We start from the raw sequence: 25,169 nt of genomic DNA on the forward strand, positions 1-25,169 counted from the left end.
GGACACACCTTCTCATTCAATGCGTTTTCTTTATTTTCATGACTATTTACATTGTAGATTCTCACTGAAGGCATCAAAACTATGAATGAACACATGTGGAGTTATGTACTTAACAAAAAAAGGTGAAATAACTGAAAACATGTTTTATATTCTAGTTTCTTCAAAATAGCCACCCTTTGCTCTGATTACTGCTTTGCACACTCTTGGCATTCTCTCCATGAGCTTCAAGAGGTAGTCACCTGAAATGGTTTTCCAACAGTCTTGAAGGAGTTCCCAGAGGTGTTTAGCACTTGTTGGCCCCTTTGCCTTCACTCTGCGGTCCAGCTCACCCCAAACCATCTCGATTGGGTTCAGGTCCGGTGACTGTGGAGGCCAGGTCATCTGCCGCAGCACTCCATCGCTCTCCTTCTTGGTCAAATAGCCCTTACACAGCCTGGAGGTGTGTTTGGGGTCATTGTCCTGTTGAAAAATAAATGATCGTCCAACTAAACGCAAACCGGATGGGATGGCATGTCGCTGCAGGATGCTGTGGTAGCCATGCTGGTTCAGTGTGCCTTCAATTTTGAATAAATCCCCAACAGTGTCACCAGCAAAACACCCCCACACCATCACACCTCCTCCTCCATGTTTCACAGTGGGAACCAGGCATGTGGAATCCATCCATTCACCTTTTCTGCATCTCACAAAGACACGGCGGTTGGAACCAAAGATCTCAAATTTGGACTCATCAGACCAAAGCACAGATTTCCACTGGTCTAATGTCCATTCCTTGTGTTTCTTGGCCCAAACAAATCTCTTCTGCTTGTTGCCTCTCCTTAGCAGTGGTTTCCTAGCAGCTATTTGACCATGAAGGCCTGATTGGCGCAGTCTCCTCTTAACAGTTGTTCTAGAGATGGGTCTGCTGCTAGAACTCTGTGTGGCATTCATCTGGTCTCTGATCTGAGCTGCTGTTAACTTGCGATTTCTGAGGCTGGTGACTCGGATGAACTTATCCTCAGAAGCAGAGGTGACTCTTGGTCTTCCTTTCCTGGGTCGGTCCTCATGTGTGCCAGTTTCGTTGTAGCGCTTGATGGTTTTTGCGACTCCACTTGGGGACACATTTAAAGTTTTTGCAATTTTCCGGACTGACTGACCTTCATTTCTTAAAGTAATGATGGCCACTAGTTTTTCTTTAGTTAGCTGATTGGTTCTTGCCATAATTTTAACAGTTGTCCAATAGGGCTGTCGGCTGTGTATTAACCTGACTTCTGCACAACACAACTGATGGTCCCAACCCCATTGATAAAGCAAGAAATTCCACTAATTAACCCTGATAAGGCACACCTGTGAAGTGGAAACCATCAGGTGACTACCTCTTGAAGCTCATGGAGAGAATGCCAAGAGTGTGCAAACAGTAATCAGAGCAAAGGGTGGCTATTTTGAAGAAACTAGAATATAAAACATGTTTTCAGTTATTTCACCTTTTTTTGTTAAGTACATAACTCCACATGTGTTCATTCATAGTTTTGATGCCTTCAGTGAGAATCTACAATGTAAATAGTCATGAAAATAAAGAAAACGCATTGAATGAGAAGGTGTGTCCAAACTTTTGGCCTGTACTGTATAAGCCAGTTGTCCAAATAATTCAGTAATCTGAGACCCTGCTGCCACAGAGGCTCCAAGATCGCATCTATGCACCTGGTGAAGGTGCGTGGTGCCAGCATGATGCCAGAAGGGAGGACACAGAACTTGAAGGTTTCTCCCTTGAAGGCAAACCTGAGAGCCCTCCTGTGCCCCTCTCAGAATGGAATTTGAAAATAGGCGTCCGGTTGCCTACCCGGACATCCTGCTTGACCCTAGGCACGGTCAACATTTTGCACTTCAGGGGCATGAGGAACTTATTCAGCCCCATGAGGTCTAAGACAGGCCTGAGTGTCCCATCCCACTTCAGAACAAGAAAATATTGGGAATAAGACCCTGCCCTTGGATCTTCTTCCTATACTTACCTTACCTGTGACTTCACCATGAGAGTGAAGATCTGCGAGCACAAGACCTCCCTGTGCTGGTGGTCGGCAATAATGGAGAATGCAGCTACCCTCGTCAGAGGAGGAGTGCTCCACACCTGTGAACGATACCCCTGGGTCATTGTTAAAACAACTCAGAGGTCTGCCTCCAGAGCCTCCCATACCGCTGAGGGCAAGGGAAGGCTAGGGGTGATGTCGCATCAGGACTGAGGCATGGGCTTGGCTGGCCCCTGGCCCCTGTCGCGTCCTCCGCCCCATTTAGTCTTGCCATGCCGTGCTGCATCAAGCCAGCCCTGCAGATCTTCCTGCCCCCAAGCAGGCTGAGGTTGCTTGGGCTGCTGTGGCTGAGGCCGCTGCCAGCCCTGACCTTGCTTCAAGGCGCCTGACACCTCCTCTGCACAGTGACAGGCAGTGACAGTCCTCCCCCGACTGTCAACTGCAGCCATACAACGACAGAGCCCCGACTAGCGTGACCCTGCTGTCGGTGTTGTAAACCGACTCCTGACAACCTCCTTTGAAATCAGAAACGAGAAGCACAAGGAACCGTATGGGTTGCCCCCGTTTCATCATCAAAAGGGGAAGGGGCGGGATCCTGACCAGCTGGCAGGTCAAGCCCCAGAGCCAAAGCAGCCCAGCCAATAATTTCCTGAAGGGGAGGTGACTGCTGGACATTCTCCTTTACAGGCACCTGCTGCTCCTCTGAGGCCAATTCATCATTCTCTAAGGGCCCAAGGCCAAGAATGTCTATCTCCTCCTCCAACCCAGGGGAGGAGGGGCTCCTATCCAACCCAGCAGGGGCCCAGGACCAGGGAAGTTCCCATGTGACACAGTCTGCTCACCCCCTACTGAAACTGAAATAATGGAGGCGGGGGAGCACCCTGATGGGCCCCCGTCCCCCACTACCAGACCCGCCAACCTAGAGCGCTTAGCTGGCTGCGGGCCCTGAGAAGGGGCTGGTGGACGTCTGCCAAATGAATGGCAACAGGCTTCCCTTTGCCTAACAGACATGCCGAAGCAGTTCATGCATAAAGCTGGATTATCACAAGCAGACACTGCATGCTCAATTCCCAAACATAACACAGAGTAGTCATGTTTCTTTTTTCTGTTTTTAAACATTGCAGCCCACACAAGAAGGGCCCTGCTGGCTTGCCATCGTCTCTCTCTCTCTCTCACTTTCTCTCCCTTTTTTTGGAGAGTGACGTCACTCTAGCGCAACCAGAAAGTGCACACTTTAGCTATAGCAATAGTGCTGCTAACAGTCTTTAATTAGTTTTCCTGAGCCAACAGATGTGATTGTGGCCACATTATGGATTATTTTCTTTGACACCTGACAGTTGGACACTTCTACTGGAGGGAGATGTTTTTGCTGAAATGAGGAAATGGGAAGCCTCCGCAGGTGCGAACTGAAAAACCAGCTACACCTCGCAGTGGCTATCTCTGGAGGTAAGCTGCTGGCCACCCACTCGACTCTGTCAGGTTCACATTTGAGCAGGCAACTAAATTCCCGAGGAACGTCGCAAACAGTGGCGGCTGCTGGTCTTTCAAGGAGGGGAAGCTCATTTTCGGTCTACATCATAAAATGTGTCCGTTTATTTATACATAAATTCTACCCTCTGGGGCTGCTGCGTGAGGCTAGTGTGACCGCCTGTGAGTGCTTTGGGACAGTGGAGCGGCTCACAGCAGCACCCGCTGCTCGTTGGGGACAGTAACTGCAGAGCGACAGAAGTCAGAGTCACCAAACACAAGTACAGTCTCCAATAACACCACAAAAAGATGCTAGATTTGTCGCTAATCGTTTTTAACAAAGAAAACGTCACTAAGAGGATTGGAAAAGTCTCCAGATCAACTCGGAACAACGGAATAAAACTTGAAAAATGCTCCGGTGGTGGTTTATATTTCAAGATCGCTGATTCACTCATTTCGCTATCAATCAAAAAGGGATTCAGCCTCAGACCGATCATCCAATCATCATGCAGAAGCCCAGCATCCAGGCCAGCCGAGGCCAGCCCACTGCCCCATAGACCCCCAGAGACGCTGAGCGTCCGATGGGTGGGACAAAACAGAGCATTTATCCAATGACTGTCTAGTTTCGCTGCAGTGGAACAACCCACTCTATGCTTCCCCATTGAAGTCTTTGGACGCTGAGCTTCCACTGTTTAATGCACTGTGACGCTACAGGAATGAATGAGAAGAAAGTCGCGTCAGTGACCTGTGATAAGTAGCTGATTCTGAACAAAAGTTGAATGCGCTCTAGTGCATATTTAGTCAATGAAATGTAAACACAACAGTACATATTTGACCACTTATTTTCTGACATTTTAGGGGAAGCTGAGCTTCCCTTGCAGTCTTAGAGCAATCGCCACTGGTCGCAAACTGCCCCCCAACTCTGTCGGGTTCGAGCAAGCAACCAAACCCCTGAGGAACATCGCAAACTGCCCCCTAACTCTGACGGGTATGAGCCAGCAACAACCTCCTAGAGGGACACAGCACGCTGCCCTCTGAGTCAGACTCGAGTGAGCTGCTATGCCTCCACCGTGCATAAACAGACAGCTGCAATACACAGATATGGAACCTCTCTCGACTGTTTCACTCCTTATTGTCAAAAAGGAGAAAAGGCGTTTAGCTATCCTCGAGAGGGACCCACGAAGGCCAGCTCTCCAACTTAAACGAAGGTAAGTGGACAAAACGTTAAACTCCTCTCTCTTTTCTTTCTGCTCTCATGTCAGCTCTGACAGGTGGAAATCAGTGGGTGCATGCGCAAGGTGGGGCTTTTATAGCCTGGTGCATGCTGGCCATGTTAAGTGGTATGTCTTAAAGATTATTATTTTTCCATGTCGATTACCCCAGATGGGGATAATTCCCATAGTTATGATATAACTACTGGGTGGGGAGATAATCTCGATACAATAGAGAACAGACTGATCCTGATCCGACTACTTGGAGCATCCCTAGCGACAACTTATGAAATGGCAGAGAAAAAAGAGGCAAATACTGATGGAGGGAAATGGCAGAGAGGATGAATCCATGATGGTAAATACAAGCAGAATGTAATGGAAAAGAGATGTGATGAATGATAGCAGACGCTGCATGGAGACAAACAAATGATTATGACAGCAGAGGGGTGGAGCAGCAGCATGAAGAGGTTCCGTCACAAGCATGCAGACTGGAGGTTTGCATGCAGCCCTCTGATGATGAGAGTATATGTTTCTGTAAAGCTCTTTCACAATAGTTATTTGCATGTGTTATGAGATACATATCTAAACCTTAGGGAAGCACCTTTTTTCTTACATTGCCTTTGGGATTCCACTGTCTGTCATCAGTGCATGCAACAGCCTATGTTTATCTTATCTTATATTTATCCTTTATTTATTTAAGCTTTTGACCAAAGATGTGGCCAAAAACCTAGTCACCCAGAACTTTGGGGTTTATACCTCAGTATTCATGCTAAATGTTAATATATAATCTGTGCCTAACTAAAGATATTAAATCAGAGGTATCATTTATCATGATTTTCTCATGTCTTAAGAAAAAGAGACATAAAATAAATGAGGTAAGCTCATTAACAAGTACTGAAATCAATGCACAAATAATAGATTCTGTTGGGCTGGCTATTGTTGGTCTCAGTCTTCTGAACAGATAAAGTCACAGGTGCTAGTGAACACCAGTGTAAAATGGCAACGTTACATTTGACTTTAATATGTTTTAGACTTGTCTATGAAACTACATGGCAAAGCAATGTCATTCAGACATAAAGGAATACTTCGCCGATCTTCAGTCAGCTTTGTATAAAGACAATGTGGATAGCATGTCTCAGTGAACTGTGGTAAATTTTCCTCCATCTGACCAGTTCATAGATATCCCTCCTGTCCCCTGTGGAAACTTCACAGAATAACGTGGATGATGCAAAACAGGTCATCCAGCAGAGTTTCTCTGGCTCTCAGGCTGTTTCTTGAACTACAGGCTGTACTTCCACATTTTTTGTGTTGACCACTACCCATGCCACCAAGACGGAAACAAAGGGCTCTAGTTTCCCGGCGCGGCGCAGGGTGGCGCAGGGTGGCGAACCCCGCACAGAGCTAGTTTCGAGCAGCGCAACCCGAGGCGCGCTCAGTTTGGTAGTTTGGCAGACCGTGGTGCACTGAGATGGGTGTGGCGGCGCAGCAGGAGGAGGTGTCGACAGATCCAGCTTGGCGCAGTGACAGTTTCATGCCAAAAGGCTTCGCCGCAGGTGCGCTAAAAGCTTGGCAGCTGAAACCACGTCTACTGTCAGCGCAGGCAGAGCGTAGCCGGCGTTAGCCGAAGTTTGGCTGACCGGCGGACAGTGCGCACACGTCAACAAAACCTCACAGGCAGGTTTCCAGAATGTCAGGCACATTAACGATGCAATAAATAGCCACAAAACCACTATTCAATGCAACTATCTGCAATCAGCACATAAATGTATCTCTATATCGACTGTCCCGTCACATCTGATGTCAGATCAAAGGGGATTGGCACTGTTTGGCACGTTTGGCACGTTTGGCACGCGTAATGGAAACCCAGCCTGATTTGAATAACACAGCTGCAAACTAATGAGTTCACATCCCTCTCAGCCAACCACAAACAGTTACAGCATCAGATAGGGAGTATATATTCAGCATCTGTCATCTTAGAAAAGTCAAAAGAAAAGAAACAGAGTGAGACTGCGAGAGAAAAAGAGAGAGCGCACGCGCACATGAGAGAAATGCAACATTGATTTACAATTGTGGTGACCTCCTCCCAGGCCACCTTTGCATCATCAGCCCGTGGAGGTCTGCTCGCAGTTCTGTATATACGGACACTGCAAGCTTGGACCTCCCGGTCCAAAACATCAATTTCCTCCTGGGAGAAGTTTGGCCGTCTGACACTGCTGCTCTCTTCTGCCATGGCAAATTGAGTAAACTCTCATTACGCCTTCACGCGGCGCATTTAAGGGCGAGGAGAGGGGCTCATGTGATTGGTGTGATGTGTGTAAAACCCACTCCATGCCTTCTCTCCTCCCTCTTTCCGACTTGCGCAGGTAGGAGGGACGGAGGTGGGAAGGAGGAGTAGCTGCGCCAGCGTGCACGGTGTGCCAAACTTGCAAAATCCGCCTGGCCACACCCAGTTGGCGAAGCGCAGGTGCGCGGCACCTCCACCTTGCCGGTCTGCGAAACTAGAGGCCAAAGAGTATAGAGGCAGACCAAGAGAAAGACCCACCCCTCTCTCTCAAACTCAAACCAAAATCAAACAGTAAAACTCGGCAGTGCTGATCTAAGATAAGCAGACGTTGCGCTAGACTTTTTTGTCGCCGATCATTTTGACCGACAGGGTAATAAAAATCTGGTCATAATCTATTTTTACCGGTCATTTTAATTTTCGTTTTTAAATGATAATAAAGATATTCAAAGACATTTAGTTTTCATTCGTTCGTTTTTAATAAATCCAACAAGCAAGTTATAAAGTGTGCATTAATAAGGACATGAACAAAAAGATGAACAGACATCCACACACCCGTGCCATTAGGCTTCGCCCTGGACACACCGGACAGCACTAATGCGTCACTAACGCGTCCGGTGTGTCCAGGGCGTTATGTAGTTATGCCTGTAGGCTTGGTGACACAAAATTAAAATTGTAATGAAATGATTAGGGTATTGAAAAATGTGTTCGGTTATGCACTGTTGTGTTTTTTTAAATTATAAACACGGTATTTTCTCCTCACGTTCCACAGTGCGTGCTGTTGTTATTTTATTTTGAAAACTGTCCGGATTCTCTCGTCTTTTCTGTGTCCGACTTCCTGTTTGGTACAATCCGCTCTATCCAGCTTGACAGAAGCGCTCGCGGCTCGCATGAAAAATAGACCAGGGGCCCGTTTCACAAAAGTAGGATTCACACATCCAGGATAAATGACTGAGCTGGGTTCAACAAATCCAAAACAAGAACGTCCAGGCTTAATTGGTTGCACAAAGACCAAGCCAGGATGAGCAGACACGGATTCATCAAGCCAGGTGAAACCAATCCTGGATCAGTGCGTGCACGCAGCTTCCTCAAATAGACCCCGCCATCGATCACAGATTCACCGATTCACCATCAGTGTTGCCAAGTCCGCTTATTATAAGCGACTTTGGGCTTGTTTTTCTGTAAAGTCGCTTACAAATATTGGTAGTCGCAGGTCGCGTTTTTTTGGGCTTGTCTCTAAAGTAGTTGCTTATTTGGGCTTGTTCCCAGCTCCATAATAAGTTGTCAAGCAGATATTTTTGATATGTTATTTAAACGTAGGATAGTTTGTCTTGCCTGTTCCCTCTGTCCCTCCCCTTTCCCCATACACACAGGAGACAGCAGAGTTTTTTCCCACCCGCATCCTGCTTCTAATTGGCTCTGACCCTGATGGCAACGAGTACTAGCCAATCAGAGGCAGAGCAGGGTAATATGTTTTTTTTCTGGTTAGGAAAACGCCAGTCCTGTAACTAAAAGAAAAAAGTTAGATGAGTGCATAAAAAGCAATAATAAATAAAGAATTTGTGAATTCAGGATGATATTTATTTGTGTGTGCAAATTTTAATTATCAGAGGTTTACTGTGTATATAATGTACTTGGTACATCAGTCTATATTTGATATCCCATCTGTTTTCTAATGTTAAATAATGTTAAAAGGTGGTTTAACTCCCTCTTGTAGTTATTGTCCTGAAGCTCAGGGGGGAGAAAAATAAATAAACTGTGTACCATGGGTACAGTTTTGAAAAATTCTACACAGTTTACCAATCTGTCCACATGGATGTAAATTGACAATCTGTACCCCCAGTTTAAAATCTGTCCCCACGGATTGTAAAACCGTGCACACAGTTTATTTAATTTTCTCTCACCGGAACCTAGGGGGGCTACGTAGAAAAAGGTGCTTGTTTTGGGCTTGTTTTCACAGGCCTGGTTGCTTATTTGTCTCGCAAGATCTGGCAACACTGTTCACCATGGCAACAAGAGCGGCGTACTTTTCCCCGTCAGAGGCAGAAATCCTCCTGGAGGCTTACGAAGAAGTAAAGGATCAAATCATAAAGAAAGGCAACACCGCCACAGTTATAAAACAACGAGAGAAAGCGTGGCAAAGTATTGCAGACCGCCTGAATGCGTAAGTAGTGCACAAATACACACTCACTGCTCCGCGGAAACCATGAGAATTACAATCCAAATAGTTAATTAACATCTCCGAAAACGTAGTTGTATGTGTTTTGTATTGTATTGTGTGTGTGTATAGATTAAACATGACTGGGCCAAAACGGACATGGCAGCAAGTCAAGATTAAATACAAGAACATCCTGCAGAATGGTAGGTGCCCTGACTAATACTTAATGATGCACAAGTGTACACTGAACCCAGAAGGTGCCTGCTCACACATTGTCTGTACTGTTTTAGCAGTCAAAAAAAAAAACAAAAACCCACAAGCAAGGCACGGGTGGTAGGTCACCATCAGCTGACCTCACCCCAGCAGAGGACATAGCCTTGGCACAAAACAAAGGCAGGCGTGTGTTGGAGGAGATCCCTGGGGGGACAGACACAAACATATGTCCCTCCTAAGATGCCACCCGCTTCATACAAGGTACATTCTTCCATCTCTGCAGGGGACATAATCACATTTATATCGAATCCATTTGGACTATCTGACTTTGGTTTGCCTTGCAGTTTCTGGCAGCACTGTCACACTGTTGGAGCCACCAACACCAACACACATCATGGCTGTGTCAAGAATGTCACTGTATTTATGAGGTTGTGATGATGAGATTTTGTATTGACAGGTGAATTCTCTGGTGTGTTGCTGGGGGACAGGGGGTATGCCTGCCAGCCTTTTCTCCTCACACCATACGCAGACCCTCAGGAAGCACAGCAGGCCTATAATTATGCCCATGCCAGGACAAGGGCCAAGATCGAAATGACCTTTGGCCCTCCTGAAGGCACGCTTTCACTGTCTTCACCACTTAAGGGTCAGCCCTTTGAGGGGATGTGACATCACTGTGGCCTACTTGAGGAAGGAGAGGGCCCCCATCACACATGGACTAGGACAATCCTGCCATCTTCCCTGATGACGATAGTGGTCGGCTGGTCAGGGACCAATATGTGTTAAATTATTTTAGTTAACATGCATGCTTTAAATTTCAGTTAAATATGTTCTGCAGTGGCAGAGAGGCATGCTGTGAATTTCAGTTGAATATGGCCTGCATTGGCAGAGGAATTTGTGGGGTTTTTTTTTGTGTTTTTTTTTTTCAATTTAAATTGATTTGGCCTCTTATATTGTTTGTGCTGTATACTGTGTGTATACAAGCTTGCAGGGAGGCTACTGCATCCATTCATTTGTCTGTTCATTTGTTGTGTATGGATTTGTCCTGCATTTATTTCAGTGTGCAGGCATGCGGGGTGTATCATATACAGACCTTTGAATGTGTATTTATTCTTGTGTTGTATAATATGCTTTGATTCCGTGCCTTCTATCTTGTAGAGTTTTGAAAGGAGCTGATGGTTTACTTGCTTTGATTTATCCTTATTCAATAAAGGAACATCATGTTACTCTTTGATGTGTATTTATATTTATATGGGATGTGTTCTTTATATATAGTCTATGGGAAACTGTAAATTATCTAATGATTGCAAAATCATCTAAAATCATCATTTATCTAAAACGATTGCAATTAATAATCACAAATGTTTAAATAATGACAGTGGGTCTGGCTGAATGTGATAACAATGTGCAGTGGGCAGTGGAATAACTATTGGTTTCCGTTTGTGGTGACTGCTGACTGAGATAAGGGATGAGATTAAATAGATCCTGGAACTTAGACTCGTCTGGAGCAGGCTAGCTCCATAGAATAAACCTCCATGGTAACTTATGTCATAATATATCCCGCTTTCCACTATCCCGCTTTTGTGCAACCAGATCACGGATAAATTGAGCCAGGATAACCAAGATATCCCGGCTTAATCCCTTATCCTAGTTTTGTGCAATAGGCCCCAGATGCCGAACTTAAGCGCTGCCTCTACTCCGCGGGCGCTCCGCTCTGCTCAGCGGCCTGTGTGGACAGTCAGATAGGTTAACATGGGCACTGACTGAAAACTGCCTCTGCTGCTGGGCGCTGCGCTTCGGTTCCACGTCCGGTGTGTCCAGGGCGTTATGTCAACAACGCTACATGAAGCAGATGAATGACTTTTTCTCTGCAGTGTGAAAACGGCAGCCACTTACACCACTGAGTGTGCACTCCGCCGCCAAGTGGGCAGGGGTGGTAATTGCAACCGGTCAAAATGACAGACGGCCTTCAGACCAGTCAATGACCGAGAATATCCGGTTAACGCGACCCCTGAAGATAAGTCAAGATTATGTTACTATACTGGTTATTTCTCCCCTAACATGTTTTCAAAAAACATATTTTAGTGCCCTGTTTAGCAGTAACAGAGTTAATAAACATAAAGTGGGCACCATACTGTTTCCTGCACAGTGAAAACGTAAGCTGAAAAAAATTGAGATCAAATGGTAAAACTAAACAGTGCTGATCAAATATGAACCAAGATTCTGTTACTGAGTTGTCTATTTTTCATCTCTAATGTTTTCAGAAACGTATATTACCTTACTATTTAACTGTAATATGAGATTGCTGCCAGCCAGCCACAATTGTGTCAATTGTGTGAGTTCGCATTACATCACCTATCAGCAGAGGCGTTTGTTGGTTCAGTGTGGCACAGTGCATCCTGATAGTTGTAGGTTTTCTACCTCTTGATATTTTCAGCAGTGAAATAATTTTTAAGGCAATGTAAGAAAAAATAATGCTGGAAATAGAACAACTTACCCAAAAACTACCAAGCCACACAAACTAGACAATTCTCCAAATTCTGTTTGCTGACCTTGCTTGTAAGGGCTGTCATATTTCATTGTGTTTGAGTGAGATTTGGCTGATGGGTATTTTGTGTGTTTTGAATCTTACAATTTTCTCTTCTTGTCCTGGTGGATTCCTGAGGAAGAGGCAAAGGGGAGCAAAAAAAATATCCACTATTCCAATGATGGTCATCAGCCAGGGGAAGCCAATACTCTCAGCTATGGATCCTCCGATAGATGGACCTACGATAGGACAGATCACATATTGGTTTAGTTTGGTTTGTTTGGCAGAGGGCAGAACTTTGCATTGCAGCTCGGTACTGATATATTTGGAAACACAAAGTTAATTTAAAGTTAAAAAAAAAATATGTGTATATACAGTACAGGCCAAAAGTTTGGACACACCTTCTCATTCAATGCGTTTTCTTTATTTTCATGACTATTTACATTGTAGATTCTCACTGAAGGCATCAAAACTATGAATGAACACATGTGGAGTTATGTACTTAACAAAAAAAGGTGAAATAACTGAAAACATGTTTTATATTCTAGTTTCTTCAAAATAGCCACCCTTTGCTCTGATTACTGCTTTGCACACTCTTGGCATTCTCTCCATGAGCTTCAAGAGGTAGTCACCTGATGGTTTCCACTTCACAGGTGTGCCTTATCAGGGTTAATTAGTGGAATTTCTTGCTTTATCAATGGGGTTGGGACCATCAGTTGTGTTGTGCAGAAGTCAGGTTAATACACAGCCGACAGCCCTATTGGACAACTTTTAAAATTATGGCAAGAACCAATCAGCTAACTGAAGAAAAACGAGTGGCCATCATTACTTTAAGAAATGAAGGTCAGTCAGTCCGGAAAATTGCAAAAACTTTAAATGTGTCCCCAAGTGGAGTCGCAAAAACCATCAAGCGCTACAACGAAACTGGCACACATGAGGACCGACCCAGGAAAGGAAGACCAAGAGTCACCTCTGCTTCTGAGGATAAGTTCATCCGAGTCACCAGCCTCAGAAATTGCAAGTTAACAGCAGCTCAGATCAGAGACCAGATGAATGCCACACAGAGTTCTAGCAGCAGACCCATCTCTAGAACAACTGTTAAGAGGAGACTGCGCCAATCAGGCCTTCATGGTCAAATAGCTGCTAGGAAACCACTGCTAAGGAGAGGCAACAAGCAGAAGAGATTTGTTTGGGCCAAGAAACACAAGGAATGGACATTAGACCAGTGGAAATCTGTGCTTTGGTCTGATGAGTCCAAATTTGAGATCTTTGGTTCCAATCGCCGTGTCTTTGTGAGACGCAGAAAAGGTGAACGGATGGATTCCACATGCCTGGTTCCCACTGTGAAGCATGGAGGAGGAGGTGTGATGGTGTGGGGGTGTTTTGCTGGTGACACTGTTGGGGATTTATTCAAAATTGAAGGCACACTGAACCAGCATGGCTACCACAGCATCCTGCAGCGACATGCCATCCCATCCGGTTTGCGTTTAGTTGGACCATCATTTATTTTTCAACAGGACAATGACCCCAAACACACCTCCAGGCTGTGTAAGGGCTATTTGACCAAGAAGGAGAGTGATGGAGTGCTGCGGCAGATGACCTGGCCTCCACAGTCACCGGACCTGAACCCAATCCAGATGGTTTGGGGTGAGCTGGACCGCAGAGTGAAGGCAAAGGGGCCAACAAGTGCTAAACACCTCTGGGAACTCCTTCAAGACTGTTGGAAAACCATTTCAGGTGACTACCTCTTGAAGCTCATGGAGAGAATGCCAAGAGTGTGCAAAGCAGTAATCAGAGCAAAGGGTGGCTATTTTGAAGAAACTAGAATATAAAACATGTTTTCAGTTATTTCACCTTTTTTTGTTAAGTACATAACTCCACATGTGTTCATTCATAGTTTTGATGCCTTCAGTGAGAATCTACAATGTAAATAGTCATGAAAATAAAGAAAACGCATTGAATGAGAAGGTGTGTCCAAACTTTTGGCCTGTACTGTATATATATATATATATATATATATATATATATATATATATATATATATATATCTGTATATTATTTTTTTATATAATACATTTATAAAAATACATACATATTTTTTGATTAGATATTGATGAAAATATTGACATTTAATATCTGCAACAGTGAGATAATTACAATATCTCAAGGCTGTCAAAGTGATCTTATCTATAAATGGTAACTATAGGGAGACAATAGGCTAACGTACGGTCATTTTGAAATCTCTGCAATTAGACAGAAGTACTTTGAGTAATATGGATGTTAGGGTTGCAAGATATTTGATTTTTTTGCCAATATCCAATACACAGATATGTAACAACTCATTGGACTGATAACCGATACAGTTATCGCTATATCCACTTTTTTCCCACCTAATTTTAGTGATCTTCAAGTCTCTTCTATAGTGGAATTAACATCATCTTATGCATGCATACTTTTAATGTGATGGCCCACTAGCAAATGGAGACATGGAATACAATGCTTTTTAATGTATGTAATTTTCATTCTTTGTGCAAAATAAGAAAAAGCATATGTTGGCTGATTCTGATAGTTAATTTTAAAGCCAATATTGGCTGATACAGATGACGTGCTGATATTATCGTGCATCCCTAATGGATGTGGGGGTAACAGGGTGATGGTGGGTTAATAAAAAGGAAATCCCCAGTATCATTTACAATCACAAAATAGTGCTAGGAGTTGCATAACTGCCTATTTCTAGATAATGTCACAGTAACATGATTTTAAACTAGACACTAAGTACCAGAACCATTAGCTGGAAACACACATGCTAGTGTTTGTGTAATAACTAAGAATTAAGGCTACACAATGACAAACAATGGACAAACAAGATATGCCAAAGATTTCTACAAAACGGACTCACTCTGGTGCACTTTAAAGTCACTTTGGAAGTATCATCACCTATAGTTTACTAATCTCTTGTAGGTATTGCCAAGGTCTTGTGGCTCCTGCTTACCTAAAGCAAATCCCATGCAGAAAGCCACATCAGCAATGGCATACACACTTCCATAAACAGACACATGCCTCAAGTCCACCAGGTAACCCATTATCGGCATCATAGAGGAGTCCACCATGCCTGTAACACAACACAAATAATAAACGTCTTACACCCTCAGTGGGGAACATACTTGTTTAGAAAAGTATTTAATTTAACAGACGTACCAATTGCAAAACCAACACCAAAGTTCGGAACAATCAGACCATAGATGTCTTTGGCAAATGGAACCTAAAACAGACATACAAATATTAGAAAATGTATTCATTTATTTGTTCAGTTTTAATTTATCCCTTTGAATTATATGGGAGTCTAAACGACAAACAGACGCTGGCTGCTTTTTGATTACAGTGTTGAAATCATTGTGAATACAGGCTCCTATTTGCAGAATGAGATTTGGGGAGTAATGAGAATTGATGAACAAATGGAAAATAAGAGCAAACTGCGGAAGCATATTGCTGCCACACTAAAACAAAACAAAACAAAGATCAGTATCAGGTAATAACGTGAAAACTGCACTTAATGTAAAAGACTTGCTTTCTTATGAGCAGGTTATGATCTTTATTTACTAAAAAGAGGGATGGAAACAGTGTTTTGTATGGAAATGTATTGCTGTCATGCCAGAAAAAGTATCAGATAATTACATTGAAAGTTTCTTATTGTATGTTTTTCTTTCTTTTTTTATAGTTTAATTTTTCATTTATCTATTCAGTCAAATCAAACAAACTGACAGTATTGTTATTGGAACTCAACATATCCACAGGATGCTGGTAGCTACACATTCTTCGAACCAAAATAGTAATGTAACAGCCACAGCGGTACAACTAAACACCAAATTATTGTAGTGCCGTATACATATTACAAACCAAAAAAAGCCTTCCCTTGACCTCTTAAAGCTTTCAACTTTATTGTTGACCCTAGCTTACATGTTCGTATGAAACCATTTCTAACATAGATTTCCGCTATTTTTCAAAATCTGGAGGGGATGTATTTATCTAGAATCTGAGGATCACTTGAGCAGTTGTGATGAACCCTACATTTATCACAACAAGGTCATACTTTGATACATTTGGCAATTCTTCTCAGTCCCCCATAAATGCCCTGACACACCAAGCCGACGGTCGGCCATTGACCAAAGTCGGGCTGTCGGTGAGCCTTTGTCGGCCTAGTTTTTGCGGTGTGTCCCGCACCGTTGGCACTTCAGCGTCAGCGGCTTTTTGGCCAATTGAGCATGTTGAATCGGCGGCAGAGCTTGTCGGTGAGAGAGATCACTCTGATTGGCTGTTCAGGTTTTATTTCCTTGCCCCTGTAGCGAGTGAATCTGCCTGTAGTGAAACCAGGGCTAACAGGTGCTTCCTCCCCAGGCTTCACTTCACTCAGCTGTCCGACCGATCCACTGCTTCTTCCCACTTTAACCTGAATAACAAACCTGGGCTAGCTGGGAGCGGCTTGCGGAGTGTTAGCCGCAGCATGACGGGAGGGAGGCACAGCCAGTTAGCCTCTGCTAGCCTTCGTGCAAGCCCCGGCTCTCCGTTTGAATGCAAGTGCATTCCTCGGACTTCCGGTTTCCCTTTTTGCGTTATTTCCTCTCACGCAGGCGCAGAACGTACGTGCTACTTGGCTGTCGGATTTAGTCCATGTAGTGTTTTCAAATGCAACTGACACAGGGCGACGTGAGGCAACGTAGATGACGCAACAGTTGGCTTTCGTCGCCGCTAGTTCTTTGATGTCGGTTTGGTGTGTCCGCACCTTAAGGCATAGTTGGTGATTTAGGTACTGTTGTACATGACCATTTCCCTATGTGATCCACAGCTTTTTCCCAAAATGGGTTACCAGTTTACATTCCCAGATTGCATGTAGAAATGTCCCTCTTTCTGTCTGACATTTACAACATAAATTATTAGCTGGTAGACTCCTCCTGTGGAACTTAGAAGGAGTAAAGTAAAACCTAAAGTAAAACACTGGCAGCCAATATTCAGCATGCTGTACATCACGCACCATGTGCATGACTATTTACATCACACGCCCCCTCCACTAACACTCTTCCTCTCCCCGTGCAAACAGCAACACAGAGCACAGCCCCGTCCGACCATATCTATCATTAATCCTCCCACCTGAGACATTCCCCATACAGGCCATCATAAAGCACAGACCACCCCGCCCTTACCGCACTAAGACTGTGAATAACAAAAACTTGTGCCCCATCTTCTGCTTTCCTGCCACCCCCTGTGCTACTCAAACCCTACAACACCCGAAACTGGCTCTACTCAACACCCGCTCACTGACCAACAAAAGTGCCATCCTACATGAATTCATCACTGACAATAAACTGAACTTCCTCTGCCTCACCGAAACCTGGCACAAACCCCTGGATTACTTCTCCTTAAACCAGACCACACCCACTGACTACACCTACACTGACAAACCCCGCCCAGACGGACAGGGTGGTGGCGTGGCTGCCATCTACAGGAAATACTTTAAAATGTCCACAATCTCCATACCTCCTGCTCAGTCCTTCGAACATGTAGCCCTCAAACTGTCTGGTCCCACTTCCCTGGTCATCACCATCATCTACCGCCCTCCCAAACCTAACAATTCCTTCCTCTCAGACCTCGCCAAATTCCTCACCCAGCTTTCTGCCGTATCCCCCTCAATTCTCCTGCTTGGGGACTTCAATATCCACATTGATGATCCAAACTGTAAAAGTGCAATAGACCTCCTGGAACTGCTCCACTGCCTTCACTTCACCCAGCATGTCAACTTCCCCACCCACTGTCGCGGCCACATCCTGGACCTAGTCTGCTCCACCGGTCTCACCCTCCACCAACTCTCCAGTACCAACCTCCACATCTCGGATCACCTGGCCATCACTGCGGACTTCAAGACCCCACTCCCTCCCCCAAAACTCACACACAACATATCCTTCAGAAATATCAAGTCCATCTCCCCCTCAGCTTTCTCTGACTCACTGGCAAACACGCTGTCCGCATCCACCACCCCGCTGACCCCAAACCCCTCTGACCTGGTCACCCACTACAACAACACACTGTCCCTCTGCCTCGAAAAACTGGCTCCTTTAAAGACCAAAACGGTCTCATTCACTCACTCATCTCCCTGGTACACTCCTAAACTCCGTCACATGAAAACCCGTAAGCGTCAGCTTGAAAGACTTTACAAAAAAAACAGTCTCACAGTCCATCTCCATGCCTATACAGACCACCTTTCAAACTACAAAGACGCCCTCACTGCCGCCTGGTCAACTACTACTCACAACTCATTCACTCTGACTCCAAAAACCCCAAGACTCTCTTTTCCACTGTCAATAAACTCCTCAAACCCTGCGACAACACCCTCTCCTCCATCACAACTGACAAATGCAACTCCTTTCTGGCATTTTTTGAATCAAAGATTGAAACCATTTACACTCAACTCAGCAACCCCCCCCCCCATCTCAGTCTCTCCGCCGCTCATCAATACAAAACTTCACCCTCAGCATCGACAACACCACCCTCTCTCCCTCCCCATTCATCCGCAACCTTGGTATCACCTTCGACAATAACCTCACATTTGAACATCACATCAGCCACCTCACCCAAACTGCCTTCTTTCACCTCAGAAATATTGCCCGTCTCCGTCCATTACTCTCCTTCTCTGCCGCTGAAACTCTCATCCATGCTTTCATCACCTCAAGACTCGACTACTGCAACAGCATCCTCTACGGCTCATCATCCAAAGTCCTCAACAAACTCCAGTACATCCAGAACTCTGCTGCCCGCCTCCTCACCCACACCCGCTCCTGTGAACGTATAACCCCTGTCCTGCAAAACCTACACTGGCTCCCTGTCCCGTACAGAATCAACTTTAAGATCCTCCTCCTCACCCACAAAGCCCTCCACAGCCAGGCCCCCTCCTACCTCACGGACATGCTCCACCACCACACTCCCTCCCGCAACCTTCGATCATCCGACAAAAACCTCCTTTCACCTCCACACAGGACCAAGCACCGAACCTGGGGCGACAGAGCCTTCTCCATAGCCGCCCCCTCCCTCTGGAACACCCTCCCTATACACATCCGTGACTGTCCAGATCCATCCACCTTCAAATCACTCCTCAAAACCCACCTTTTCAAATCCGCTTTTAACCTTTAAAGATTAGCTTTTCGTTCTGTTTCTCATGTACCCCCCGTTTTTTTGTATGTACTTCTTTTCTTTGTTTTAAATGTAAAGTGTCTTTGAGAGCTGTAAAAGCACTATATAAATAAAATGTATTATTATTATTATTTATTATAAAACCTATGAAACTTTGAAAAAGTGTGCTCTTTCATTGCTTGACATTTCACTGCATAGTTTTGATGATAATACTTTTCTCTTGAAGAAGACCCGAAAGTTGTAGTTAACGGCAAAGTGTATGTTTCCAAGTTTATCAAATTACCCGATGGTTGTCAGAAGCTCTGCTAGTGTGCTGCCATTTTCCTTGGTGGTCCGACACGATTCTAACAAGATGTTTTTCAAGTTTATACAAGACATTGTCATGTTATAATCTTTTCTTGTTTTAACAATAGATAAAAACTCTTCTTGTTATAACAATATCACAATATACCTGCTGACTTTGATAGAGAATTATTAAAATCCTTCCTAGTGTTGGCCTACAGTATACATACTTATCACAATGCCATCCACTGTGCTCAGTAACAGCAAAATCTCCCAGTATCTGAATGAAGCAGAAATTAATACAGTCATGTAGATGAGCCATACTCCTCAGTTTAGTCATTCTCCAATACTGTTTCCTCATTTAAATTTGAGTCTCAAATTATATATATTATATTATGTTATCACATTATAATATTAAATGTTTCACTTTGTAACACAATAAATTATGTTGTTACAACATGAAAAATTCAGTGTTGTTACAAGATAAATAGTAGTAGGGGTGATTCTAGGATCAGAGGTTTAGGGGTGCTGAGCACCCAGAGAGCTGCCCAGCCAGGCAAGATAAATTTTACTGTTTTGTACATTTTAACTCAATTTCATTCCCACATTTGTGAAATAAAAGCACAACACATTTTGGGAAAGTCTGTGACTAAACCATCAAATCTGATAAAGGTTATTTAAATGCTGAGGCACAGCAAAAGAGGAACGGATTGGAATCATAAAAGAAACATATCGTAATCCTAATTTCTAGGGGAGGATAACTCATTCTGATACAGCAGCTCCTCAACATACACATAAACAGTATGCATGTTTCTGGAGTAAACCAGCCCCCTATAGTGAGTACCAAAAATACCAAAAATGGACCTTGGACTTATTTTTTGGACTTTGAAATGCAATGCACAACATGTAACATTAACACATTAACAGTAATTGACTTTTTCAATGTTTGTTTCTGCCTTTTTCCTTCTTGTCTGTATTATATAATACAAATACATAAATAAAAATACACTTCAAAAAAGAAAAGTGCTTGAAATCTACAAAATAATAATAATAAATACACACAATAGGAGTTATAATGTTAATGGGCATCCAGTCAGTTAGCTAGTCAGTAGCACCTTGGCTACAATATTAACACATGCACATGACACAACAGCTAGCTTCTCTCATTCCAGTTCAAACAGAGGACAGTGGTACTGACCACCTGTAACGTTTCATAGCCAGAAAAAATGTCAGCTAACTTCTACCTAACAACATAAACAGTGACCTACGATTAAATGCAGCAAAAATGAGGACTGGTAATGATAATAATGTGTTGGTATTGAGTGGTAGAAGTTAAGAAATGTGCCACATATCCTGGTTTCAGCCAGGTACTTACACAACTGCATATCATCCACTCTGGAAGGCAGTGCACAGATAGAGTGCTCAGAGCCTGAGTCGGGGAAAGGTGGGAGGGATGGGGTGGATCAAACCATTTTTGAGGCGGGGGGGGGGGCTGTATTTTTGTTGTTAAAATATTACATTGCAACCAAGTACTATAGTTTTGACACTTTTCTAGCTTATTAAAAAGGGACGTACAGTAAAAAAAAAAATTTTTAAAAAATCTCTCAAATTTTAGGGGTGCTGGGATTCAATTTAGGGGTGCTTCAGCACCCCCAAAAATGGGCTAGAAACGCCTGTGAATAGTAGGAATGAGCGAGTACACTGTGATCTGTATCTGTGTCTGTATCTGTTCAACCAACTAAATGATCTGTAACTGTATCTGTATCTGGAATGGACAGAGTTTAGTCTGGGAGTGGGTGTGGTTTAAATTGAAAATGGGAAGTTGTTCTTAAAACATTATGGATTGATCAGAGGTTACTATACTTATTAAAAAACTATTTACAAAGCAATCTCTTGACTGAGCTTCAGATGATTTTTTTTATCATAACAGTAATAGATTGAGTACAGCTACCCAAATGAGAACTTTCCTCCATGACATGTGCAGATATTGACACATTTTAATCAGGTGGTACAAGTTCTCATAAAAAAGTTTAGTATCTGTCCTGGATACTCATTTCATCTGAGTATTCGGTTCAGTCCTAATTCAATGAGAGACTTATTTTTTATAGGAAAAGAATATTTATTAACGTGTGCACATAAGAATAAAATGTGGAAAGACTTTGGCGATTAGACCCCGTAGAGATGGTATGATTTAAGGAGGGTGATGAATCCATAGTCGAATAGGGAACCCCCAAAAAAGAAAAGTAAGAAGGGAGAGGGACAACCAACCATTTGACATGAGGTGATCTTTACCTTACCAGGAGGCAACAGGCGTCTAATAAATAAGAGAAGAGAAACTAAGGTCATAAGACCAACTTATATAAAATGGTGAAAGTAAAATAATGTCCGCCGACCAAACAGAAATTAAGTCAGCATGACAAACAGAAATTAATGGTCACATGACCAACAAAAAATAAGTAAGAGCAAGAGGTCCCACAGACTGTGACTGTGCATTTGCATGAGGTCCCGAAGAACATGGGTGTTTGTGCATACAGCACGAGGTCCTGCAGACCGTGAGGTCCAGAATACCATGTAAATGAGTGAGCAGCATGATAAATGCAAGCAAGGTAAACAGAATTGAATCAATAGAATTATATTAATTTATGGCCAACTTAAACAAGTACAGCAGAACAGGTCCCAAGACCAGCAGATAATACATCAGCAAGACAGAAATTGCGATTAGATAACTAAGATGAAATAATCATGGGTGATGCATGATTGTGGACTATAAAGTGATAAAGGTGAGCAATTAGCAGACAAGCTGGTGTTTGTGCATGCAACATGTAGTTAGAGGACCATGGAGGACTGTGCATATGGCATGAGACTGTGTAGAACATGGGTGTTGTGGGAACATGTGATAAATGACAGCAAGCCAAACTGAATCTTGGCAGACAGAATTGGAATCATTTAAACAAATGCAAGGAAAATAGGTCTGAACAGCAAGCAAATATCAGGTCAGCAATGACAAAATACCGATATGACAACCAAACAGAAATGGCAGATGGCTGATACATGAGTGTGACTCCATCAAATATGAAGGTGGGCAATAGGACAAACTATAACCAAGACTTGATTGAGAGGTAGAGGATGAGAAAACCACAAAAGGCAACCACCAGCTATATGAATAACTTAATAAATTAAAACTTGATTTATGAAACGGTGCTAATATCACGCCATACCTGGCTCCCCCCAAAAATCAACAGTGGGTACTTTGCTAATCCACTAATAGTAGAAAAATTCTGCCCTGGCAATTATTATGACATTATTATTATTTTTTTTTTTTACAAGAAACTTTTCTTGTTATGACGTGAAAAACACCTTGTTATAATAAGACACTTTCAAGATTATTACCTGCTGACACTGATCAGTTTATTTTTTTCCTGACATGGCACCAATACACTTCCCTACAAAACACTGTTTCCAACCCTCTCAATGTTTTTAAGTAAATGAAGATCACAACCTGGTCTTGAGAAAACAAACCTTTTATACTTAGTGCACATATTTAATTACTACACAGCCATATGTCGTGGATCTACTGTTGTGTTTCTACTGGCTAAGGAATCGGAAATATTTCTGGACTGATGAAGCTTAAAATGTGTATAAATTATTAGATAATATTACACACTCTACAAATCCTCTGTAGAATTCAGTTTATTTTAAACAGCTCCGTTTTAAACCCACCTGTTTTCAAATATCCCATAGGTGATATCTGGGCCCGTATTCACAAAGAATCCTAAGACTAAAAGTAGCTCTTAGTGACGTCATTCTAAGAAAAAATCTTAGAATTCCTCGAATTTTAAGATTTTTCTTAGAATTTTCCCTTGGTAAGATAAAAGTTATTCACAAAGCATCTTAGGCCTTAAGAGAGCTCCTAAGGTGAAAAACTGTTAAGAGGAGGGAGGAGGACTTTTACGAAGCCTAAGAGTGTCTTAAACAGAGAAAATGGCGGAAAGACAGAGATGAAGGAGAGATATTCTCCGTATATTGAACGACAGTGATTTAATAAGATGCTACCGGCTTGATCGTGCAGAGATAATGTTTGTGGTTGACCTCATCAGGGATGAGCTTACTTTTCCCACCCAGCGTAGTAACGCAATCACGCCTGAGATGAAGGTCATCACAACATTGCCATACCTGCTACGGGGAAAATGCAACAGTGTGTAGCAGTGATGACTTGGGTCTGTCATAACCCTCTGTCAGCAGAGTGGTCAGTCAGACCATTAGGCTACGGCGCTTTAACAGCCTCGTATTACTGCAATCTCCCCTCTCGCTTTGGATTGCAGCACGTAGGAGCGCTTCTCACACTCATCGCTTGTGCGTAATAGGAGAGGGAATAACGCATTGATTTGTCAGGCAATGCGCTCCCAGGTCTGCCTCTTCCCCTGTGCCGTGATCCCGGGACCGAATTTCCCTCTTAAAACTCCTTTGTTCTCCTCCACGAGCTGTGCCAACAGCAGGCACTGCTCTTCTGTCCAGTTCGGCTTTCTCGTTCTTTTTTTCTCCATTTCATTCATTGTTTTGGTCATTCTGCCAAATCAAACTGCTTTTTACAAGGAGGCCAGCAATCACAGTAATTGCTGACAGCTGAGTCTGCGTCCACCATTAATATCAAATAGATTAAGTAGTAAAATTACCAGCATGGCGAGTAAACATAACAATAAGCAAATCAATAGGCTATAAAAATCAGAGCCTACGTTCAAACATTTTGAAGCTGTGCAACAATTAATTTAATTTAGCTGAGTTTCACCATCATGACATAAAATTATTTTCACGATTACACATTTCTTAATAGCCTACAGTCTAAGTTCTATGATCAGTTGATTTCACTGTCCATTCATTACTAGGAGCCCTTTTTTTTTTTTTTTTTTGTAACAACCAATCACAGCTTTTAGAAGACTGCGTCATACCTAGCAACGGGGTCAACCACACCTCCTCACTAAGATAAATGTTTCTGTCCCCTCCTTGCTCAGAGTTGCTCTCAGAAACTTCCTGAATCACTCTTAAGCTAAGATTCCTTGCTAGGAATTTTTAGGCTAAGTTAGGAGCTCTCTGAGAGGACTCAGGCCCTGAACTCACACTGATGGTGTAGTTGTCTCCCTCATACTTACACATATTACACTGACTCCAACCACCGTTATTCCAATGAGAGCACAAAGCCATCTGTAGGAAAGGGAAGAAGTGGTCAGTGTTATCTCATCTGAAACACTTCAACACCAATAAGCTACAATGATCTCTGAGCAGTTTGCTCAAATATTGGTAGGGAGTAGGGACATTTCTGTCCTCCCAAAATATTGGCAGTGACATGTCCCCACTGTCCATATGCAAGCCTACACCCTTGTGTGTAACACATATTTATCAACATAGGTTGAATATAAATATTTCATTACTCTTGACACACTGTTTTTAGGTAAACACAGTTATGTAAACTCTTTCCATCCAATATTAACAACATTTCAAATATACTGCCTGATAGGTGGGAATGAGCAGTCTAAGTGACATATCTCTATAGGCGTGGTGTAGTTTGTATTGTCACTCCATGACATGTAAACCTTTTTTTAAAATAAAAATGTATGGGGTACTGTGACGGTGAGGTAATATTTCAATGAAAATGAAGGAAACAGGAAAGGACCTATAATGTACTAATGTAATAGAAAGTCACCATCATGACTTCTAGAAGACAATGCTGAAATTTTCCTCACCATTCCAAACATTCCCCCTTGTCTTCCAGGTAATACAGCCAAAATTCTACCTCACCTGCTGTGGTTTCTTACAGGGAAGTGCAGTTAGCACTGCACTAAATCCTAGTGGTGGAACA

The 25,169-nt window shown here is 43.1% G+C and overlaps 1 protein-coding gene across 2 annotated transcripts in view; it reads right to left on the reverse strand.

Annotated features, from left to right (window-relative positions):
- Positions 1–25,169, reverse strand: part of slc18a2 (solute carrier family 18 member 2) — a 170,676-nt gene that overhangs the window by 72,353 nt on the left and 73,154 nt on the right. For both annotated transcript variants that reach the window (XM_078176169.1, XM_033613456.2), the window contains exons 12-15: positions 24,463–24,514; positions 15,053–15,116; positions 14,847–14,966; positions 11,960–12,093 (exon numbers count right to left, since the gene is read on the reverse strand). In XM_078176169.1, coding sequence (XP_078032295.1) covers positions 11,960–12,093; positions 14,847–14,966; positions 15,053–15,116; positions 24,463–24,514 — 370 coding nt within the window. The remainder of the gene's footprint in view (positions 1–11,959; positions 12,094–14,846; positions 14,967–15,052; positions 15,117–24,462; positions 24,515–25,169) is intronic.

Source organism: Epinephelus lanceolatus, chromosome 17 (genome assembly GCF_041903045.1).
Source record: "Epinephelus lanceolatus isolate andai-2023 chromosome 17, ASM4190304v1, whole genome shotgun sequence".
Lineage (NCBI taxonomy): Eukaryota > Metazoa > Chordata > Actinopteri > Perciformes > Serranidae > Epinephelus > Epinephelus lanceolatus.